This window comes from Sciurus carolinensis, chromosome 8 (genome assembly GCF_902686445.1).
Source record: "Sciurus carolinensis chromosome 8, mSciCar1.2, whole genome shotgun sequence".
In the NCBI taxonomy this organism is placed as follows: domain Eukaryota; kingdom Metazoa; phylum Chordata; class Mammalia; order Rodentia; family Sciuridae; genus Sciurus; species Sciurus carolinensis.
The window spans coordinates 64,203,521-64,227,305 of record NC_062220.1 but is presented as its reverse complement, the minus strand read 5'-3'; the positions used below and the strand labels follow the sequence as shown (position 1 = coordinate 64,227,305).

The 23,785-nt window shown below is 36.6% G+C and overlaps 1 protein-coding gene across 1 annotated transcript in view; it reads left to right on the top strand.

The window, feature by feature from the left end:
- Positions 1–23,785, top strand: part of Fbxl13 (F-box and leucine rich repeat protein 13) — a 227,398-nt gene that overhangs the window by 58,643 nt on the left and 144,970 nt on the right. Inside the window, exon 8 of the mRNA XM_047561512.1 lies at positions 22,865–22,960. Coding sequence (XP_047417468.1) covers positions 22,865–22,960 — 96 coding nt within the window. The remainder of the gene's footprint in view (positions 1–22,864; positions 22,961–23,785) is intronic.

Sequence of the window (23,785 nt, the reverse complement as noted above, 5' to 3'; positions counted from 1 at the left end):
GATAGCGCATATGTAAAATGAAAAACTGTAACATGGAAGCGGCCAGAAGGAAAACGGAAGGATATGCTCTGGAATCTGAGTGGCTGATTCTAGATGCTGCTTAATCTTTTTCTATTTAAGTTGTCTCATTTGTAAAAGGAGGATGAGAGTGAAGATGGTGAAGGTGATATTGGTAGTGGTGATGATAATATGATGATGATGATCTGCATTTGCTCTTGTGAGGATTAAATGAGTTAATACTTATGACGTTCTGTGGACAATGCCATGTGTATAGTAATTTCTCAATAGAGGTTACTGTTATTAACCACTGAATTTAGAAGACTGAATGGTGGAGAAAACATCAGATGAAAAGTTAGGAAGAATGGATTCTAAACTCAGCTTTGCTGCCTCTGTTAGCCAGACTTCTAGGCATCCAATTTCTCTCCATCTCAGTGTAAAGACTTTGAAAATCCCTAGCAAAAATGTGTACTTGTGTTTTCTCTTATAAAATGAGGATAGGCTAGGATGACTTCCATCTCTACCTGTCTATAAATTTTGGATGGAAATGAATACAACATCAGGAGCAAATTCAGAAAAACCTAGAGAGGGTTTTATATATGCTCTCTTCCCTGCCTAGAATATACTCCTCCACTCAAGTTAGACTGACTGGGGCTCTTTCTCTGTGTAGTGATTTACATGTCACCCATCAGAAAGGCTTCTTTGGACCACCAGTTCCAAAATCAATTCCTGCTGTAGGATCTTGTTCTTTTCATTCCTAGAGTTTTAGGTCTAATTTATTTCCCAGGACAATATTCCTAGTTATTAATTTTGTATGTCACACTAAATTATATGCTCTCTGGGTTCTGGCATTACATCTTTTTTTTTTTTTAATACCTAGGATACTCACAAGTAGACAATCAAGATTTTATTCATTTAATTTATTATTGTCCATTGAATGGCTACAATACATAAGGCTCCATCTTAGGGGCTGGGAAATAGTGGATTAGATAAATAGCAGCCTTGCTCTTATGGGATTTATGTCTTGCTGTGAAGAATCAGATACTAAAAAGTCAACAAACACATAAAACCATGCCACATACAATTATATGCTATGAAAAAAAAGAAACCAGGGTATAGAATGAAGAGCAACTGGGGTATGCTACTACGACAGTACTGTTGGGAAGGCTTCTCTCTGGAAGGTATTTGCTGGAAGATTTTTTTTAAATAGCCAGGAAAATGAGATAAATATTTTAGGGGTGGTTGAGTAGGTCAGTTTGGCTGGAATAGAGAATTTATACTGGGAGTAACAAGATATAAATTTGGAAAGATGTGTTATTGGGGCCACTTAAGAGATGGGCTTTAATTGGTGGGCATTGAGGAACCATTCTAAGTCAGTAAAACCATGACAAATTAAGAAAGCTATTCTTTTTCTCCTTTACCCCTTTCCTTACCTTTTCCCCTTCCCCTACCATGTTGAGAGGGTTGAATGAAGGTGAGAAGCCAAAGGAAATTTCTCTAAGAAGGAGCCCTGGGATAGCATCAGTGGGAATGAAAAAAAAGGACTCCTGTGGGAACAAAAGGATTAACAGAATCCCAGGACCTCTAGTATGTGGAGTAAAAGGGTGAGTGAGGCAGTGCTTTGAGAGGGCAGAATTGAGAGTGGCACCTAGAGGGGCAGGAGATTCAGGAAGAATGAAGCCAGGAGCAGAGCCCGCTTCCTTGTTGATCTTAAATGTAGGACTCACCCCCCTGACCCCCCACTGATTCCTGACTCATACTTCCTGTCTTGCCAAGTGACTTCCTTTCTATTTAAATGCTTGGTGGAGCCTAATTCATTTTAGCAGCTTCCCATTTGTTTGATGTGGTTTGTGAAATAATGTATCTCAAGAGTTCATGTTTTATAAGATAACCCTCTTTTTAAAAATTACATGTAAAAAATAATTTTTAAAATTTTGTTCTAGAGTTAACATTAAATAGGAGGGAATTGTGGACCCTGCTCCTTCCTGTGCCTTCCCTAGGTCTGTCAACTTCAATTTCTTCCTATTAATTTGTTCCTTCAAGTTTATAAATGTATTCAACTCACTCCTTTCCCCCAAAAAAACATTTCTCAGTTCTGCTTCTCTCTTGAGTTAGTATTCTATTTTTCCCTTATATGTGTTGTTAGACTTCTTGACTCCCTCCCACCTGCTCACTGAATCACTCAGAAACTGCTTTGAGCAGTCTCTACCTGGGTGTTCCAAAGGCACGAGCTAATTCATCATTTTCAAAATAGAACTCATCATTTCCTTCCTTCAATCTTCTCTTTTTCCCATACCCTGGCCAACCTTCTCTTTCTCTTATATCCTGTTTCTGAATGAATAGCACCATCATCTACTCAGTTGACTCAGCCAGAATTTGCAAATTATCTTTGACTTCTCTCTTTATCCCCCAATGCACTTTCTTTTTCATTTTTAACTGGCAATCTCCAGCTAAAAAGACACCCTTTCTGGCCATATGACTGCCCATCATGCCCTGACTGTGTAGGGCCCTCTGTTCTTCCTTGCATGGCTCATTCTTTCTTAGATTCAGATCAGATATCATTTCTTCCAGAAAGGCTACCGTACATTTTCTGTTCTCTTGCCTATTCTTGGTTAGTCATTCTTCCTGTATGTTCCCAGAGTCCCCAAGGCACTCTTAGTGTCTCTTATAATGGTCTATTTTTTTTTTTTTTTAACTATACATGCCTTGAGGGCAGGGACATGGTGTTACCTGCTTTGAATTTTTCAACCCTTAGTGCTTGTTGACTGTGCTCACTTTTCATTTTCGATTCTGATTCTCTCTTTTTAAGAATACTTTAATTTAATTAATTAATTTATTTTTATGAAGATCGAACCCAGTGCCTCACACAAACAAAGTGCTAGGCAAGTGTTTTACCACTGAGCTATAACTTCAGCCCTTCTGCTTCTTTCTTGAAATGCTTATTTTAGCCTTGATGACATGACATTTCCTCGTTGTTTTCTATGCTCATGAAAGGTTTCCTGATCCCCACCAACCCCTCTGACTGTACCTCCAAATATTGACTTTGGCCCTCTTTCTTTTCTGTACTTTTAGCTCAGGGAAGTCACAGTCAGGCTTTCAAACACCACTCTATGATGTTGGTATTGATTTGGAATCACAGTAAAGACTTTTCTAACTTTTCTACCACTTAGTAGCTTCAACTTCTAAATCTTAATGAGTGTGAGACCCATGATACTTTTGATGTGTTGGGTGAGTGAGGTGATTTGGAATAAGAGATTTAATTTTGGAATCATTGAATTTGAAATGTCAGTAAGGCATTAAGTTAGTCCTGGAAATATCTAAAAAGTCATGAAGTCACAAAATCCTTTCACATAGAACAACTTTAGAGTTTTAGGTTTAATTTCTTTCCCAGGACAATATTCCTCACAGATATTCTTAAAGTTTTAGAGAACAGTATAATGATACCTGCTTCCTCCTCTGAATTTGAGACCAACTGACAAGGAGACAGTTGGAGATTGAAATATTATATGATATAGCTGATAGGAGATTATGGCTTATGATCAGTGACCAAGGCTTGATTCTCTTGATTCTGCATCAGATATACTCACCCCTGAGTCACTGCACAGCTGGACAACTGCAAATTTCCTCCATGCTGCAGAAAGTAGACCAAGATGCATGCATCTTGCTTTCAGAGTAGGAAGATGGAGCAGAAGTTGAGTTGTCAACCTAGTTTTTTCTCCCACACCCCGTTTGGGATGCATTCTCTTCCATTTTGGGGGAGGATAAGGTAATTAGAAAGGTGCCATCTTCTAGGAATTCTGTAGGTTTCTCATAAAGTGGATCCAACTATGTTTTACCCTCTGCTCAGAGTAGTCCCAATCTTCTGAAAGGCAGGGGAGATCTCCAAGTAATAAATTGCCTGAATTACTTCATATCCTATCCTGCATTTCCTTTTTATCCTGGCCCTAAAGTTTCCCTTTTGGTAGCAAAGTGAAAAGAAACTACACAAGATAATGTGAGGATACAACTACATGATTTATTACTCAACACTGATTCAGAATTAGTGGGATCAGAATCAGTGTGAGAAGCAGCACTGTAGGCTAGGGTGTCTGTTGGGCACCCAGGTTCAAGTTAATCCATTTTGCAAAGAAAGCATTCTCTCCCCGTTGGAGACACCTAGATCATTTAAGTCTCTGTACCAGTTATGGTTTATTTCACAGCTTGATAATTTCCTCTTAATGCTGTTTGCATGATAAAGGAGTCCTTTGCCAGAGCAACCTGGAGCAAATAATATACTGTGTTGAGACTTTTCAACTCACAGGGATTGATTCCCATCGGGTTCCCACTATGTTCTTGGTTACTATCACTCTTGTGGTTAAAAGAATATACACCATTCTGTGTTTCTACACTCTCCCCATTGTATTGTTTTTCTCCTTTCCCTACAATATGACCGATCTGTTTGTTTTTTTCCAGAATGTTCTAATTTTTCTGTTTCTGTTATTAATCATGATGTCTCTGCTTCTCCTAGCCAAAGGCCTTCTCCTTCAATCAGTCCTTCCCATTTAACAGCTCTCAGAGCTAGAAAAAATATTCCAAGTTTGAGCTGATTATTGCAGCATCCAGTATAAATCTCACCTCCATTAAATCAGATATTTAAGTAGCTTGTCTTTACCAGTCCTGAATCTGTGCTAGCTAGACTCGCTATTGGCCTAGTGAAAATTTAATAGCTCTATTACCTTTTCTGACATGGATGGCACCTTATTCAGCATTAAGTCTTTCTTGAAACTCAGCCTTAGTGGCAATACTTCCTCTTAATTTTCTATCCATCTCTCAAATTTCTCTTTAGGTTCCTTTAGGGATAACATATCCTCAATGGCTTCTTTTATGATGGTGTTTGTAAAGGTTCCATCAATGTTCCTCCATTCTTCTTGCTCCATCCTCAATTACTGATGATTTTAGTATGTGTTTTAGGTTGTATTCTGCTTACTTGAGACTCTCAAATCTATTTTTTTTTCCAGTTACCTTTTTCTTTTGAGACCCAGGTCATTACAAGCAGTGCCTGTTGGATAACTCCACTTGCACGTTCTATAGCATCTGCCACCCAGAGTGTTCAACTTGAAGACATGCTTACCTACCCCTCTGAGAGTACTACACTACTCACCACCTCTCCATATTCCCAGTTTTTAAGTCCACAGAACTCAAATGTGTATAAAATGCATCCACACTACCCTAAGATCTATGCTAGGATTTTTATACAAATTATATCATATAATCCTCCCAAAATACTTTTGAATTACATATTACTTTATCTGTTTTGCAAATGAAAGAAAGGGTGCTTGGGGAAGCCCTTTCTACTTCATGAAGTGTGAATTATACACCCTGATATTTGGATGGAAACAGTATCATGTTTATTACTGTACATCAGATCTGTCTGCTGCGTGTCCTCACTTATTTGACAGCCAGACAACTTATTGTCTATCATCAAATAACCTGATGGCCCCTGTTTCTGGTTGTGTAAGAATCTTAGAGGTCTTTCACAGCCATATATCCAAGGAGATCTGACTAAAGTGGCTGAGCTCACTTCCTAAATTCGACAGGGTCCTTGGGGACAGGAAAGTCCACAGTTCCTGAGTCCAGCAGGCCTCTTGGTGGTCAGTTGCTATGGCTTTCTGATAGCACTCATTAGAAGGCCTGTCCCTTCTTAGGAGGGTCTGCCTGGGAATGTAACACAGCTATTCGCTGTAAGCCTCGATTCCTTCCCTACGTCTCAGGAATTGCTTAAAATCTACCCCCACCCTTAGTCACACTTCTAGTTATCTGATTTCTTTCTCTAAGGCAAGGTATTTTTGTGGAGTTAGTTTGACTTTTAGGGTAATGGCAGCTTCTGCTTTTGGCCCTGCCACATAAATGTCATTAAAGGACTCAAATATTACCACATAAATCTTAATGTCTTCCCATTCTTCTCGCCTCTTACAATAAAGATAACCAAACAAAATTAACTTCAATATATTGTCCACCATTGTCAAATGCTATGATATTTTCTACTAAACATATTGATGACTGGGTGTTGTGCTGGGTACTAGGGATGGGGGTATGGAACTGTGTTCGTTGAATGTCCCCCATGTTGTAGGCGTTGTTCAGACTCAACATGTGTTATCTTATTAATCCTCACAAATTAGCGAATTTAGTATTATGCCCATTTTATCTTGGGGAGACAGTAGGTTGGCTCATGGTAATTTAGTGGTGACATCAGAATTCAAGAAAGGGTTTGTTTGAATGTAAGTATTGTTATTTCCCCCCTGGTATGTGGTAATGACTGTCCTTGATCTTGTGTTGAACCAAAATGCTGAGGTTTTTATCTGAACTGCTGGCCAGCAATTCTACCTTATGTCACTGTATTTTCAACATAAGCACAATAGTTTGTTATTCCTGTTCAATTTCATGTTGTTGATTTTGGTTCTGAGTCAAGAATTCAGTGAGTTAGTTATGTTTTTCAGCCTTGAGGAATTCACTGATTTGATAAACATGATACTTATATTCTTATCCATATTGAAAAAATGTTGAACACAAATTCTATCTATTCCCTCTTTATGGAACTTTTTTTGCTGCCCCTGTGACATACTTCTCTGGATTTGTTTTTTGTTAGCAATATATTCACATTTTGTACATTCCCACAGAATCTTGTGTTGTATGGAATATGGGGTAGTTTGTATGCTGGTGGGATGCCCAGTCAAAAATATAGTCAACAGGGTGGTACAGCTTCCCAGTGAAGTAAGGGACAGATTTTCCCATAGCTGGGTGTGGTAGGACATGGTCTCCAGAGGATTTGACAGTAACTCAAGGGCTCTACCTACATCCTGGCCAGGTAGTGAGCATGCAGGAATTCCAAGGATTCTTACAGATAGATAGTACACAGTGATGTGGGTATAGGAATTGTCAACATGTGGTAATCTTGGTGACAGTTAGGTGATTGGGGATTGGGTGATCAGGTCTCAAGCAGCAAAATTCTGTCTGCAGTATTAAGGGAGAAAGAGGACCAGCACAAGCAATGCAGAAACCCAATCCAGGTCAGGGTTGCCAGAATTAGCAAATAAAAATACAGGATTCTCAGTTAAATTTGAATTTTAGATAAACAAATTTGTTGTTTAGTATTAATGAGTCCTGTGCAATTTGTGGCGTCTACTTATACTAAAAATTTATTTGGGCATCTAGTACTTTATTTAATAACCCTAATCTAGGTAGAACTGGACAATGGTATGGAGTTGTATTTGCCTTCTTTAAACTAAGATAATAATTAAAACATTGAAGGTTCTTTGAAGGGTTAAAATGCCTAGCATACAGGAAGTGTACAAGAAAGATAAAACTTCTTTCTACCTCTACGCATTTTTTTTACCCTTCATTTTGAAAGTACAGCATTTAAAAAATGCATTAGGTAGTTGTAATAAATAAAACAACATGTAAGTCCTAAAAATGAGTGAACTGTCTTTGAGCTGGGATATCAGTCTTCTCCTATCTTTCTACTCAGATTTGAACTGGATCTATGCCATTAGCTTACAGGGATCTCTACCTTGCTAACTGAAGGTCTTGGACTTCCTAGCCTCCATAACTGCATAAGCCAGTTCCTTAAAGTAAACAACACCCCCCCCATCTCATCTCATAGGTTCTTTGGAGAACCCAGACTAGCACAGATTTTAACAATAAGAGTGGTTCTAGAAGAACAGAGTTTTAAGGATGAATTTTCTTAATTGATTCTGAAGTTTCTGGAATTTTCTTTTTATGTGATTAGATTTAAATATTCCAATGACTATTTCCATTACTAGAAAGAGCATTTGTGGTTCATGAAATGATCTGGCAACAGAGATATTCAAAATATCTCCAGTGGGGGCTGGGATTGTGGCTCAGTGGTAGAGCGCTAGTCTTGCATGTGTGAGGCATTGGGTTCAATCCTCAGTACCATATAAAAATAAATAAAATAAATATATTGTGCCCATTTACTACTAAAAAAATTTTTTTTTTAATAATCTCCAGTGGATACTCCTAATCACCTCCTTATTTTAGAAGAAAGGTGCTTGGTACTACCGATGATACTTTTGAGCAGTTTTGGAATTCTAACTAACCTCTAATGAGGTTGACTGGTTGCTTCTCATGTCACTGGACAATGTATTAAAAGAAAAGTATGAGAATATTCAAATTCTCAGTTCAAGCACTGTTAAATAACCTAAAAATTTCTGTGTGTGCCCTGAGAGAGATTCATCTCCTATAACCTCAGGAATGAGACTGATGAAAATCAAATGCAAAATCTTATCCTACAGCTGACCATGCATATTTAACTCTCAGCTTCACAGCTTCTCTATGTGAAGGCATTGATAGGGAAAGAATGAGATCCTGCAAGAAAGAAATTGTTTGGGAAGATTTGATTAATCTGGGGGTACTGAGGACTTTCCACCTCAGTTTGAGGTGATTAACCCTACACTTGATGAGGAAACTGTAATGGCCTCCTTTGAGGCAGTTACCATGAAAGGCAATGTTTATTTTCCTCAGCACCCACTTCTATTACCTCTCTTTGCTTTTAAATCTATAACTAGACTCATCTCAGCATGCCCCTAAAGGTGAAGGACAAAGTGTAACCCATAAGAAAGTACTCTACATTCCAAAAGAAGGTTTTTCCTAATTTATAAAGATAGAAATCTTAGAAACACATATGGGATAATGATGGAAGGAATATAAAATTGAAAGGGGTTGAATCTGTTAACATGGACACAACAGAGATTCTGCATTTAATATTGTAGCTTAGAGAGTCAGAAAGGACTCCAGCAGTTCAATTTTGTTTGTTGACTGCAACAAAACAAAATGGTGAGTGACAGCATATTAGAACTTAAGGACTTGTCCTGTATAATGCAAAGGAAAGGATTCAAAGACTTAGGAGATTGGAAGTTTAGAATGGATTTGTAATTTCAACTTAATCATCCCCACTGGGAATAGCCAGAAGGCACAACTACTACTCCTTTCACCATGACTGTGAGAAATACATTTGTGAGGAAAGCCCCAACAGCCTTTAAGAGCTTTGTTACAGTATAAACTTAAAATTAGACACAATGTATGCATCAAAGAATTATATGACTATCAAATAACAATAACAATGCCTCCTTAGTGATTGCTTAGCCCTTAGTTTTCAAAAACATTCATGCCTACGGATCAGATCATTCTATAAGGTCTAAATACTAAAGTTACTTTGTCAAATGGCAGAAAGTGTTCCCAATCAGGTCAAGATATTTATATTTCTTGAAGTTTATAAAATAAGAGAAAGAAGAAATAAAAAAAATTCTACAAAAGGCTGAAGGTACTCTTTGGCACCTCTATCCACTGAGTAGGTGGTCCTAGTTGTAACTAGAAGACCATGCCTCAAAGTTGGAGAAATGGAAAAAGATCCTTTTTCTTGATGGAAAATAAAATAAAATGAAACATTAAAAGTTCAATTTTGGCCCATTATACATTAGGTGCCAAAGCCTATATCATAGTCTTCAAGTAAACCTGGTACGTTGCCAGGAACAAATGCAGGTGGTGGATCCTTGCCCCTTCCTAGAACCATTAAGTAGAGCTGAAAAAGGGGTGGGGGTAACGGACCATAGGAGGGTGTCAAAGCCCAAGTGATGTTACCTTAGGAGGCTGTACAATGCAAGCGACTGAGCTTCATTGGGAAGAGGAAGACATCTAAACTAGATGGGAGGGAGGGCCTATTGTGGAATGTGGGAGCCCAAACTACATAAGGAGCCTAGTCTGGCATGGGGTTTAGAGCCCAAGGAAACATTAAATGGTCTAGTCAAGGAGTGAGAACTCGAGAAAGTCGATAAGGCTAGTAGTCACCCTTGGGAATAAACAGTGGAACTTAGTGCATGGAAGAGTGAATTTACTAGTGGAATGAGGGACTGACCTGTCTGTAATGTCAGAGAGAGAAATGGGTAAAGGGGTATTTGAATAGGAAAGGTAGCCAATCAATGGAAGCTTGGTATTTATTAGGAAATTGAGAGCCAGGTTTCTTGCTCTAGAAAGTATTTAAAAGTATGGAGAGGTAAACACTAGAATGAACACTGTGGTATTAGATTGTAATTGGGATATCAATGGAATGTCATGGTTTATAATACATATAACTAGATAGATAAGTGTGGCTTGGTGTGAGAAAAAACTTCACTGAAGCTTATGGAGAGTATATTCCTTAACCAGATCAAGGTTCTTTTGGAAGGGATTGATTGTTAAGTAGCCAGCATCATTCCAGTTCACTCCCCAGTAGGTCCTCAAAGGAGGGAGGAAATGCCCTTATCCCCAGAACTTAGCTCACATTGATACTTGCTTGATATCTTGTCTTCTCTAGACTTCATTTCCTGAGTTTTACCCATTAACCTATCATAATTCTAAATTACTGGCCAACTTCTGGATTATTAGCAAACTTTTTCTAAAAATGGTTAGGAAGTAAATATTTTAAACTTTGTGGTCCAAGAGGCAATGTCTTCAACTCTTTGAGCAAGTTCTTCTCTCCAAAAGGCTAATAGTTTTCTTTTTTAAATATTAACACACGTAAAAAAATATGTTAGTTTGAGATCCTTACAAAAATAGCTGGAGTGGTGTGGCCAAATTTGACTTGTAGGCTATAGTTTGCCAACTCCTGCTATAGACAACCCCTATCCCCAGCAACCCCATTATGAACATAGCTTGATAACTCTTCTGGAACCTAACCTGATAGATCTATGGCATCTGCAAGATCCCTCAGGGTAAGCCAAATTCCTAATCTTACTCCCTTCTTGACATTCTTCCCCAGAGGGTGACCCATGTCATCAGAACAATTAGATTGAGCCAAACTTAGAAAATTCCCTAAAGATCTTTTTTTGGCTACACTACATTAATCTCAAAGGGGCCAGTTTTCATATTTTCCAGAGATTAAAAATAGACTTTTGTTAGAATGTGAATGCATTCAAACATTTGCTAGTAACTTGGGTCACTGTTAAGCTGCTTGGGACATGTGTTTTTAAATGTCATAGCAAACCTCTTGGGTCCATTACACCATTGATATCTACCCAGTAGTGTTCAATATTGGCTTAGCTATGTTTTGTGTTGATAGGCTTGTTCACAAACATTATCACTCACATTAACTTTACCCATGCTATACAAACTAGAAAATAGAGATTAAACAGATTAAATTACATGTTGCAGGTTACACAAGGTTTTAGTAATCTTGGCTTGTGATAACAAACACTATCAACTGGGAGGCTTGAACAACCAACATTTATTTCACAGAGTTCTGGAGGCTGGGAAATCTAAGACCTAGGTGCCTGTAGATTGCTTGCAGATCTCATTCTTGGTGAGGGCCCAATGTGAGTCCTTGGGCAGGAGAAAACTTATGTCCCAGCCTGAAGATAATCAGTCAGAGAGATAATGAGACAGAGACTTATTATTTCTCACTGTCTTTCATTCTATTTAGTACTTCAGTGGTTTTGATGAGACCTGCTCTCATTAGGGAGGGCTACTGCTTTACCTGGTCTACTGATTCAAATGTTAACCTTATCCAGAAATACTCACACAGACATGCCCAGAAATTATGTTTAGTTGAATATCTGGGCACTCCATGAACCTGTCAAGTTGACACATAAAATTACCATCTCAGGTCCACCCTTGTCGACTTGGCACCCAAACACATCTCCTTGAACCATACTTGATCTCTCAATAAAGACAATAATAAGTTCATAATTCTTCATAACATGATCTTGCTGACCTGTTTATAACCATAAAGGTATTAACTCCTTCCCAAAAGAGGAGATTAAATACTTGAATATGTTGATTGTCTCCTTGATATCCCATAATTTAAACACCCTAAAAATACTTGAATACTATGATGTAAAGTCAATACATCTTATGTTATGTGATAACAGGAGGAGAAGGAAGAAAACAAAAAATAGAGATGTACATAGATGATGCAGATATTTGATATATATTTATAACAACATAAGTAGAAATAATAGCTGATCATGAGGTTATAGCTGGTATTTATAGTTACTTGCTTCCATGAGCTGTTCTATATTCCCTTTGTCTTCATCATGGTTCTTTACCTTGTATGATGATACAAACTTTCATTCCTGAAGGGTCTGAGCCATTATGACAAGTAGGTGGCAATACATTGTACATTAGAAGACCTGCTTGGATTGGGTTGTTGTTTTCCATTTTATTATCTAACCAAAGGGCATCACTAAGAGACACCTATAAGGGTCTCCTGTATTCCAGACATACTGTTCCTTATCTGCATTGTGGAGTGGCAGTCCACTTTTTCCTTGATCATCAGGACGGATCACCCCAGCCAGCACATGAACTGCTTAGTGATTCAGAGACGTAAGAAGATAAGAATGGTAGAATGATAGTCTTAACTTCCAGTTCAATGAAATTATTGTTTTATCTCCTGGTTGAAACATTCCTTCTTTTGGAACTAGGACTTTAGGCCAATATCTTTCAAATGTGTTTATTAAAATATTGAGCCTGGAGAATAAGGTCATAGGAAAGGAAGCAAAAAATTACCCCCATGTCAGTGGGTCATGAGGGGTAATGAGTATACCACTCCCATTTCTGACCTGTGAATCCTGGATATGGGGGAAAGTATCATAGACAGTATTAGATGCTGATTCAGAGGACATAGAAGCTTTCAGAGAATCTTGCGCCAATCCTACAATGTATTGCCACCTACTTCTCATAGTAACTGAGTCTTCACAAGACCATTCTATCATTTTATCAAGCCAGCAACTTCAGGGTGGTGGAGAACATGTGAGACTGGTGAAATCCATCAACATGGGCTCCAGGAGGCATTTCTTTTTGCTGTGGAGTAAATTTCTCAACCAGAAGCAAAGCTGTATATATTAAAAACCACAACTTCCCAGTAATACCCAATTGCAGTCTAATGCTACAGAGTTATTTCTAGTATTATTCTCTTCCATACTTGTAAATACTTTCTATACCAAGAAGTCTGACTTCCAGTTTCCTAATACTTTACTTTTTGATCTATCCTTTGCCCCGTAGGTACCAAGATTTCATTGCCTGGCTATATTTCCTATGCAAATGCCCCTTCACTTCCATTGCTTCCTGAGAGGCCATGCAGGTCAGCCCCTCATCCCACAAGTAACTTCACTACTCACTGTACTAAGTTCTACTGTCATCCCCAGGGTGACTATGTGCTTTATCAACTTTCCAGCGTCCTTACTCTTTGATTGGCCCATTTCTATGTTTCCTGGGTGTAGCCCCCACCCAGACCAGCCTCCTTTTGTAGTTTGGGCTCCCACATTCCATGCCAGGTCCCTCCCTCCCATCTAGTTTGGAAATTTCCCTCCCCGTCTGAAACTCAGACATGTACACTATGCATTCTCTGGAGGAGACATTCTTCCACTTCGCTTGGGTTTTGACAATTTCCCATGGTCAAAGGTGTCATTCTAGTACCCATCCCCCTTGCAGGTACCTACTTTATTCAGCTCCATCTAATGGCTGTAGGAAGGGGCAAAGATCCACCATCTTCATTTGTTCCTGGCAAAGTACCAGGCCTGCCTGAAGATTGTGACATAAGCTTTGGCACCTAATGTATAATGGGCCAAAATTCAACTTTAATGTTTTTATTATATTTTATTTTCCATCAAGAAAAAGGATATTTCCCATTTTTCTAACTTTGAGGTATAGTCTCCTAGTTAGGAGTAGGACCACCTACTCAGTCAGTGGATAGAAGTGCCAGAGGGAAGTACCTGATTTAGCTGAAAGAAAACCAGCCCTTCACAGGAATATTTTTATTTCTTCTTTTTCCTAAATTACAAGCTTCAAGAAATGTAGATATCTTGACCTAATGGGAACACTTTTTTCAGCTTGACTTTACCATGTTGTCCTTGCAGAATGACCTGGCCACTACACATTCATATACTAAGTGCTGTCTAGTTGCTTAAGAGGTATTTCTGTGGTTGGTTGTTGGTGCCCACATAATTCTGTGATACATAAATTGTGTCTAATTTAGATTTATACTGTAACTTTTTTCCTTCCTTGCTTATTAGGTCTGGAGTTATTTTGTTGTTCTCTACTGTGTTTGTAGCAAGAATTTCCGTATGAAATGCAGTACTATCTAGGAAATCTTACAAATAAGTAGGGAGTACTGGTACTACTAGAGAACATAGCCCTCAGGTAGTTTTTTGAGAGCTGACTCATCTTGGAGACCAGGGAATTACAAAGTTTTAGAATCACAGAAACTTTGTGATGAAGGGAACTTAGAATGCATATCTTCCTAAAGGCTGTTCCACTCAAAGTCAGAATGCCCTCTGAAGACATCCAGTGCTTCCTCATACTCAGTGAATAGGCACCCTTTCTGGTCAACTGGCCGTGTTAGCTCTTCCTTCCTCCTTCTTGCTGCTTTTGTATGGAACACATGTGCTGATACCTCTAATACAAATAAATGCCACAAGGTGTTAGAGAAAAGTTAATTCTTACTATGAACATTGTACTTTCTTTTTGGGGGGCTTGCTTGTTTTGTATGGTATTAAAAATAGTTTTTGTGCTAGAAGATACTAGAGGTCTTTCCTGATGTAAAGCTGAAAACTGCTGTTGATTTCCTTCTAGGGACTGTGGTTCTGTCATTTAAGGTCGAAATGAAAATAACTGCTGCGCTTCTGGTGCTTTAGTGTATTGTAAACAATTCAGTCTCCCCATCCCAGGAACCACCCCTAGTCTCTTCCAAGAGTATCATTCATTTCCACGTTAAGTCAAAAGTGGGAAGTAGACTGGAGGCTTGAAAATCATGGTCTAGGGTGACTTCTTGCAGCTGCCTCTGTAACCGTAAGTGAGATCATCATATCTCATGAGGCACCATTTCAATTTCTTTGAGGCACAGTTGGCTTGCTTGAACTGGTGGATTCTTTTTCTTTCCCTCTGCCAGGGATTCAGGTATTCAGTTTGTTCTCTTGTTACATACCTCCAATTCCCTTGTGATATGGGTTTTCTTTATCCTTTCTCATCCCAATACTTCTTCATGGACCACTAGATGTTCTTTTTCCTGAAATTCGAAGTGCCCTGGCTCAGAGTGGGTGCTGAAACATATTAACAGGATTGAGTAGGCTCAGATTTCATCCTTATATAGACTTTCAGTAGCATATGGTTTTCTTAAAATGCCCCCTTTTCTGTGTTACATGTTGTCAATTTTATGGGTTAGGATGTGTCTTGCACAGAGTAACCACCTGGTGATTATCTGTGGAATTGAATTAGAAATCGTACTCTTCTGCCCTGATGTTCTTCCCAGGTTGCCATATTGGCAACAGTCAGTGTTCCATGTGGAATTTATTTCTAGTACTTCTAAATGTAATTGCATATGAATGTTTTAAAACTTTCAGCTATATTTTATAGTAGGGGCCCCCGCCTTAGGAGAAACTATAGATTTGTAGTAATTGCACTTAAATTCTTTGAAACAGTTTATTCTACATTGAATGTGGAACACCTGCCTTTTAAATATTTCTGGGAAGAGTTCTATGGAATTAATGTGGTATGACCTTATAAAGTATATGCTAAAAAAGTAAGTATTAAATGAGCTAGTGAATAAATTGATAGCTCCTCATTTATTGGAAAAGACATCAAAATCCCCACGTTGGGAAAGGCATTATGTAGTCTTATTCTAATCGTCTTTTTCTTTTCTACTATGTGGACCACAATGCAAGTATACTTTTCAAATAAAAGTCTGAATCCATTTATGTAAGAATTTAACATGTAAATGATAGGTATGATCCATTTAGATATGGGCTTTTTTCATTGTATTTAATATCCTCTTAGAATTCATAATTGAGAATAACTTAATCATACAATATGGAAAAAGTAGATCCTTTAAATTTGAGATTAAAATTACTGTGTGGCAATACAATTAAGAGTCTAGTTTTAACTATCTGGCTATAAATCACAAAAGTAATCACAAAATTTTAGGAATGAAGAAGCCTTTAGAAATTATTTCATCAAAGACCCTTGTTTTACAGATGAGGAAACAGACTGAGAGGAGTTAGGTAACTGTACTAGGTTGAATAGTGTCCCCCCAAATTAATGTACTACCAGAACCTCAGAAAGTGACCTTATCTGAAAATCTGGAAATAGGATTTTTGCAGAGAATAAGTCATGCAACATTTTATTGGGTCTTAAATCTAATACCTGGTGTTTTTGTGAAAGGAAAGAGGGAACCAGACACACAGGAGAGAAGGCCATGTGATAATAGGCAGAGGTTGGAGCAGTGATATAACTGTTAGGCAAAGAATGCAGAAGAATCCTGGCAACCAACAGAAACTAAAGTAGCAAGGAAGGACTCTCTGCAAGGGCCTTCAGTGGGGCACCACCCTCCCAGCTCTGATTTTAGACTTCCAAACTCCAGAACAGAGGGACTAAATTTCTGTTGTTTTAAGATACCCAGTTTGTAGCAATTTGTTATGGTAACCCTAAGGGTAGTATAGTACCCTTCTAAGGAGAGGTGATCTCTGTAATGAAGGCTCAGTGAATAAAAGCCTTCATGTGTGTTGTGGGGACTTGGAGGTACTCTAGGAATTTTATTTCTTAATTGGTTGGATTATAGTTTTCTGCCTTTAGGACTTTGCTTCCCGACTCACTCTTTATCTAGGTTGTTCTTATACAGCTTTTAATCAAGTCATTCATCTGTCTCCTGCAGTCTCAGAAATTTGACCCCATAGAAGTGTGGCCACTTAACTTTTCTAGGTTGCTTTTACCTCTCTGGACATAGGCCTACTTATCATACTTCCTCCCTTTAAAAATACTGTACAACAAGAGTACAGGTAGAAAATGACGAGTACACTTTTCAGGTCACCTCATCTACCATTAATACCTTTCCAAGGGTTCTTGGCCATTTCAGTGATTGACTTAATTGGTAGCCTATTTCTTTCCTTTAGCAATATATACAGAAAAAAGGGAAGTTTTAACATTCTGTGTAATGTTTTTTTCGTGCACAGAAGTTTTGAACTTTGATGAAATTTACTTTATTTTTCCTTTGTGGCTCATATTTTTGCTATCATAGCTAAGAACTTCTGTTAAACCCCAGGTCATGAAGATCTACCCCATGTTTGCTTTAAAGAATTTGATATTTTAGCTCTTAGATTTAGGCCATTGATTCATTTCAAATTTTTTTTTAATATGGAATAAAGTGTGGGGTATCTAAATTCATTTTTTTAATATTTGAATATCCAGTTGTCTTAGCACCATTCATTAAAAATACTCTTCTTTTCCCATTGAATTGTTTTGGGCTTCTTGTTGAAAATCAGTTGATCAAAGATGCTAAGTATTTCTGGACTCTCAAGTCTTATTACATTGGTCCATATATTTATCCTGTACTTTGATATTTTGATTATTGTAGCTTTGTATTAGCCCTCTAACTTTCTTCTATTTTGAAGTTATTTTGGCTATTTTGAACCCCTTGTGATTCCATATGAATTTGAGGGTTGACTTTTCCATTTCTGTAAAAGGAGGCTGAAAAATTAATAGGGTTGCATTGGATCTATAGAACACTTTGGGTAGAACTGGTATCAGTGTTAGTGTTATCTGTTTTTTTAATATTTGATACAATACTATTATAAAACACTCTGAGCTTTTGTCTGGTGTTTACTCAGGGGCAGATTTAAAATTCTGATTCAATTCCTTCTGTTGTTATTGTGGCCTCTAGTTCACAAACATGGACTATTCAATGTTTTGTGGTTTTCAAATATGATTCTTTCACCCTTTTAAACTTATTCCTATGTATTTTATTCAAAAGTGATTTTATTAATATCAAATATTTCAGGCATGCAAACAAATTTAAAAAATGAATACTTGTGTATTCACCACCCAATTTAATAAATAAGCATGATAAGTACAATTAAGGCCTCTCTGATCACATTCTGTCTCTCTCCAAGCCCCTGAGATAATGACCTTCTTAAATTTGGTGATTTTTTTTTTTTTTTTTTTTTGGTTGTAGATGGGTACAATACCTTTATTTTACTTATTTATTTTTATGTGGTGCTGAGGATCAAACCCAGGGCCTCACATGTGTTAAGCAAGTGCTGTACCACTGATCTACAACCCCAGTCATGGTGTCTCTCTTTTATGATACTGGGGATTGAACCCAGGGTCACTCTACGTCTGAGTTATACTCCAGTTCTTCAGTTCTTTTTTCCTTTTTCTTTTTCTTTTTTTTTTTGGTGATAGGGCCTTGCTAAAATGCTAAGATTGAACTAGAATTTGCAATCTTCCTGTCTCAGACTCCTGAGTCACTGGGATTATAGGTGTGTACCACCATGTGCATCATAAATTTGGTGTTTTTCATTCCCTTACATAGTATGGTTAGCACAACATTAACCTCCTGAAGATGTCCATGTCCTAATCCTCAGAATCTGTGATTATGTCTCCTTACATGGCAAAAGAACCTTTTAAGATATGACTAAGGTGAGGATCCTGAGCTGGACAAATTAGCAAAAGGACCCAATGAAATTATAGGATCCTTATAAGTAAAAGAGGGGAGCAGGACTTCTTGTGTTTTAATACATCTATCTTTCCAAAGGCCAGATAAGCTCTATTATCTCCAGCTTTCAAGACCTAGAGATACCTCCAAGGTCCTGGGGCTCATTACTTCTTGAAATGTAAATGACTAAGGATCTTTCTGGTACCTTGGGAGCTTTAGTCCAGACTGTAATCATTTGACATTTTTGGAGAGATAAAAGATGTTTTAATATCCTTTTTGGATCACTTCAATTAATTAGACAAATGACTATAGATCTAATCTTGATGGCAAATGGAAGTAAAATGTTTGTAGAGAAAGTAAAGGCAAAACAATCTCTTTTTATTGTACAGATTTCCATGTCTTTCCAGGCTAAGACTTTTTACAGAAGTACTGAGAAATCCAGGGAAAATTTACTTCCTCACACTGTTCTATCAGCTGTTGAGATGTTTGGTTTTTTTTTTTTTTTTTAATTGTTTGTTCTATTTAGTTATATAGTACATTGCATTTTGATTCATTGTACACAAATGGAGTACAACTTTTCATTTCTCTGGTTGTATACAATGTAGAGTCACATCATTTGGATAATCATACATGTACATAGGATAATGATGTTTGTCTCATTCCACCATCTTTCCTCTCTCCCCTCTACCCTTCCCCTCATTTTCCTCTACACAATCCAGCGTTCCTCCATTCTTCCCTTTCATTATGTATTAGCATCCACTTATCAGAAAAAACATTTCCTCTTTGGTTTTTTGGAATTGGCTTATTTCACCCTGATGAACATAGATGCAAAAATTCTTAACAAAATTCCAGCAAATCGCATATAAAAACATATTAAAAAGGTAGTGCACCATGATCAAGTGGGGTTCATCCCAGGGATGCAAAGTTGGTTTAACATCCAGAAATCAATAAATGTAATTCATCACATTAATAGACTTAAAGTTAAGAATCATATGATTATTTCCATAGATGCAGAAAAAGCATTTGACAAAATACAACATCCCTTCATACTCAAAACACTAGAAAAAATAGGGATAGAAGGAACATACCTCAACATTGTTGAGATGTTTTTGATACTGTCTTTAATCTTGATTATGGATTTGTCAGTTTCTTCTTGTAACTTTGTGGTTATATTATTAGCTGTATATACTTTTAAGATATTTAGATATCTTTAGTGAATTGTTTGAATTAGTTTCTTTTATTGTTATTTGCTGATACTTTTAACCAGATGTAAAAATTCACCTAATTACAATATTAAACAAAATGAGTACACATGAAAGGAAAAATGTATCTATACTAATATCAGGGGAGAAACATTATAGCAAATGTATTTTTAGGGATAATTTTTATTTTCTGACCAGTGACTTTAAAAATTTTATTGTGACTATTGATATATTTGAATTCATTTTTTTATTTGTTTATGCCATATATTCTCCTTTTTAATGCTTTTTTCATGTCTTTATTCATTTATTGAATTTTTAAATCTACCACCTTTTTCCTACTTCCATGTTTTATAAAAATACATCCTACTTCTACCATTTCACTGGCTACTCTTAGATATTTCAAACTTTTTGCATTATTAATAAGACCTAAACTGAATTAACACCTATACTTTCTTCTTGAATAGAACTGAAATTTAGAAAGCTTTAACTCTGATCACTCTTTCTATTCATAGGGCATTATTATCTGGTGTCTTTGTTACACTTTTCTTGTACCTCTGCATTAATCATTATCATAATACTATTTTATAAGGTTAGTGTGTTTTACCACATACTTACCATGTTAAATTCTTCATCCATCTTTATTATTTATATCTTCTTCCTTTCTTCTGAGTTCAGTGTTCTTTCAAAGTTCCTTTGTGAAGGGTCAGTTGGAGGCAAACTCTCTCAGTCTTTTTATGTTTTTACTGAATGTTCATTGTTTGTTTCTAGGGGTGGGTATTGGGGATTCAACCCAGGGGTGCTTTATCACTGAGCTACATCCCTAGTCCTTTTTATTTTTATTTGGAGACAGGCTATCATTAAGTTGAGGGTCTCACTAAATTGCTGAGACTGACATCAAATGAATGCTCATTCTTGAGTTGTGATTTACTTCTATAGGTTATCTGAGATTGATAGTTGTTTACTGTTGACTTCTGCCTTATGTTATGGCTAAGTGACAGCCTTTTGTAGGTAATTTGTCTCTCCTTGCATTTCAATTTTTCTTTTGCTTTTGGACTTTTGCAATTTCATTATAAATCATGTGGCATCTTTTCATTTTCCTGCTTGTAATTTCTTATACTTCTTTAATCTGAGAATTGTAGCCTTTCATCTGTTTTGGAACATTTTAATCTGTGGTATTTTGAATTTTGCTTTAATTTCATTCCTTCCGTTTCCTCCTGGAAATTCTGTAAAAATGTATACTGGGCCTTTTTTGTGTTAAGTAATGTGTCTCTTAACTTCCTTTGTATTTTTCCATCTCCTTACTGTCTGTACCTTATCCTCTGTAATGTCCAGATACGTATTTCAGTTTGCTGATTTTCTTTTCATCTGAGTCTTATCTACTGTTTAATTCATCTAATTAAGTTTTTAGTTTCAATACTTTTATTTCTAATTTCCAATAATTTTATTTGGTTCTTTTACAAATCTGTCCAGTCCTTTTTTGATAGTATCCTCAAAAGTTTTATTTTTCTTTATATATTTATCACTTTAAAAGTTTTATAATTACTATATGACAATGCTATTATTATTTTTTATTTGCTTACTCTTCTTTTTTTTCCACCTCACATGTTTTTCAATTTTTGATTAGAAGCTCATTTTGGGGGGGATTAAATTGTGGGAATCCTATAAAGCTTGACTTGAGTATGTCTCTTTAAGAGAATAATATTTCTGCCAAGTATCCCGGAGTTATACCAGGAACCCCTTTGTATGTTGTTATATCAAACCCAGATACAAAGCTAATAAATTCCAGTTGAACCCCACAAATTATTAAAATTCAAATCTCAATATACATGATAGCTAGTCCTTAGTTACTTCTTTGGGAGATTTGTTTTTTTTCATCCAAGATTGATATCTTAGTTTTTCTTTTGCCAAGAGATAGCTCTCTCTTTCAATCCTGATCTCTCCTTGTCTTCCTTTTTTTCTGTTACAACTCCAAACTTTGTATAGGCTTGGTAACTTTAAAAGTAGCTACCATCCTCCACTGTTCCCCAAACAACTATAGCATGAGCACCCTATTCCCTGTCTGGGTTTGTAAGGTTTGGGGTCATGGAGATTTCCCTTACTTTCTTGAAAACTGAGTTGTGTTTTTTTTAAAAAAATGTTTTAGCATTTACTGATGTTTTCTATCAGGAGTATTTCTTGATTTTATAGTCTACTATTTTCTCAGAAATAGAAGCCAGGTGGGTTTATTGATCTTTCCCAGGGATCTGATTCAAATCAGCAAATAATTATTGAATGCCTTCTTTGGACCAACTGCTATTTAGAGAAATCACTAGTTTTCTAGCAGAATTCTACTTTCATTCAGAAAATAAAACAAATATGCTTATCTTTCTCACCATCTTGCTGCAATGATCAATTAAAAGGTTTACATCATAATGTTTTTAAGATGTCTGTATAAACTCCTTGTAATAGGCCTTTAAACTCAATGGTAAGAAAAGGTTGTAAAGAACCATGAAAAATCACTGCATTAGAGTTCACAGTTTGGTACAGAGTTTAATTCACTGTAAGGACACAGTTTAAAATGCAGCATTTAAGAAATACTCTTAGATTCATATTATAAAGATGTCTATGTAAACTCCTTAGTCCTTTAAAAGAAATGGTAAGAAATAACTGCAAAGAACCATGAAAAAACACTGCATTGCAGAAGTCATATTTTGGTGCATGGCTCAATTTACTGTAAGAACACAGTGTGCAACACATCTTTTAAAAAAAGGGTGGGGGGAGCTGGTGCAGTGGTGCATGCCTGTAATCCCTGTTACTTGGGAGGCTGAGGCAGGAGAATCACAAGTTTGACACCAGTCTCAGCGAGTTAATGAAGCCCTAAGCAACTTAGGAAGACCCTGTCTCAAAACAAAAAATAAAAAGGACTGGATATGTGGCTCAGCTTTTAAGCACCCCCTAGATTCAATCATTGGTACCAAAAAAATAAAAAATAAATAAAGGATCACATTATATAAAAGGCATCAGCAGATAAGTCTAGTACTTTGGATAAAATTTCTATCTTCAGATAAAATTCTAGTGCTTAAACTTTTGCTATTACAATAGATGGATTATATTACCATTTAATCTCGCTCACTCTTGTGCATGCATGCACACACACACACACAGAGTGGGAAGATTTACATCAAAGTTTATATGTTTATCAAAATTGTATATTTGTTTTCTTTGCATTTAGATTTTCTCACACCTTGGTTTAAGAGATGTGGTAATATGTGGTCAAGTTAGCCACTCCTGGATGGTGATGATACAAATTACTAAATTGTGGAATGCTGTAAGTAGCTACTTTCTGAACTATGTGGTTATTTTAGTCCTTAAAGCCAAATGGGCTGCTGTAAGACCTGCTTTAATAGGGACCACCTTCTTCCTTGCTCCTTACTCTATGACCACCAGCAACAAGTGCATTGTTTTTCTTTAGTCTGGGCATAAGCTTGGTGGAAGAAATAAAAAAGAAAATAATGTTATTTTAAGAGATATATTATTATTTTAAATAGTAGATATAAATTGAATATTGTATTAGGATTAAAGCAAAGCCTGTTTTATTGAAAATTTTATACTCTAGCCTGGCTTCATTGTTAATGTGTGCCTGATTCCTTCATGAGGATAGTATATGTTGAGTGCTTGCCTATGAGGAAGACAGTTTAAAGTGTACTGTGTAATGACATATTCATAACTCATAATTTAGTAGAAGGATTAATTCTACTAAAAAGAGAGAAGAAAGAATGACCTTAGTGTACTTAGCTGATGGTATGTAAAACTGACAAGATGAGGGGTTTGAACTCTGAAAGGACAGAACTGATTGCTAATTTAATTCATAGCATAACATTGGCATAATTTTTTGTTAAAAGTTTAAGTTTTTAGCTGAAACATTCAATTTGTGAGTATCCAATTCCTCATTTTGTCATTTCTGATTGCCTTCTGAACAAAGTTATTGATTATGCTAAAATGTTTGTTATAATTGTGACACATTTAAACATTCACAGATAAAGGCAAAAATAAAATGAAGGCCAATATATAATTATGGAAAGAGAAATTTGCTGAACATAAATAAATTCAACTTCCTATTCTGGTTTTGTTATTCACTGCTTTGTGCTTATAT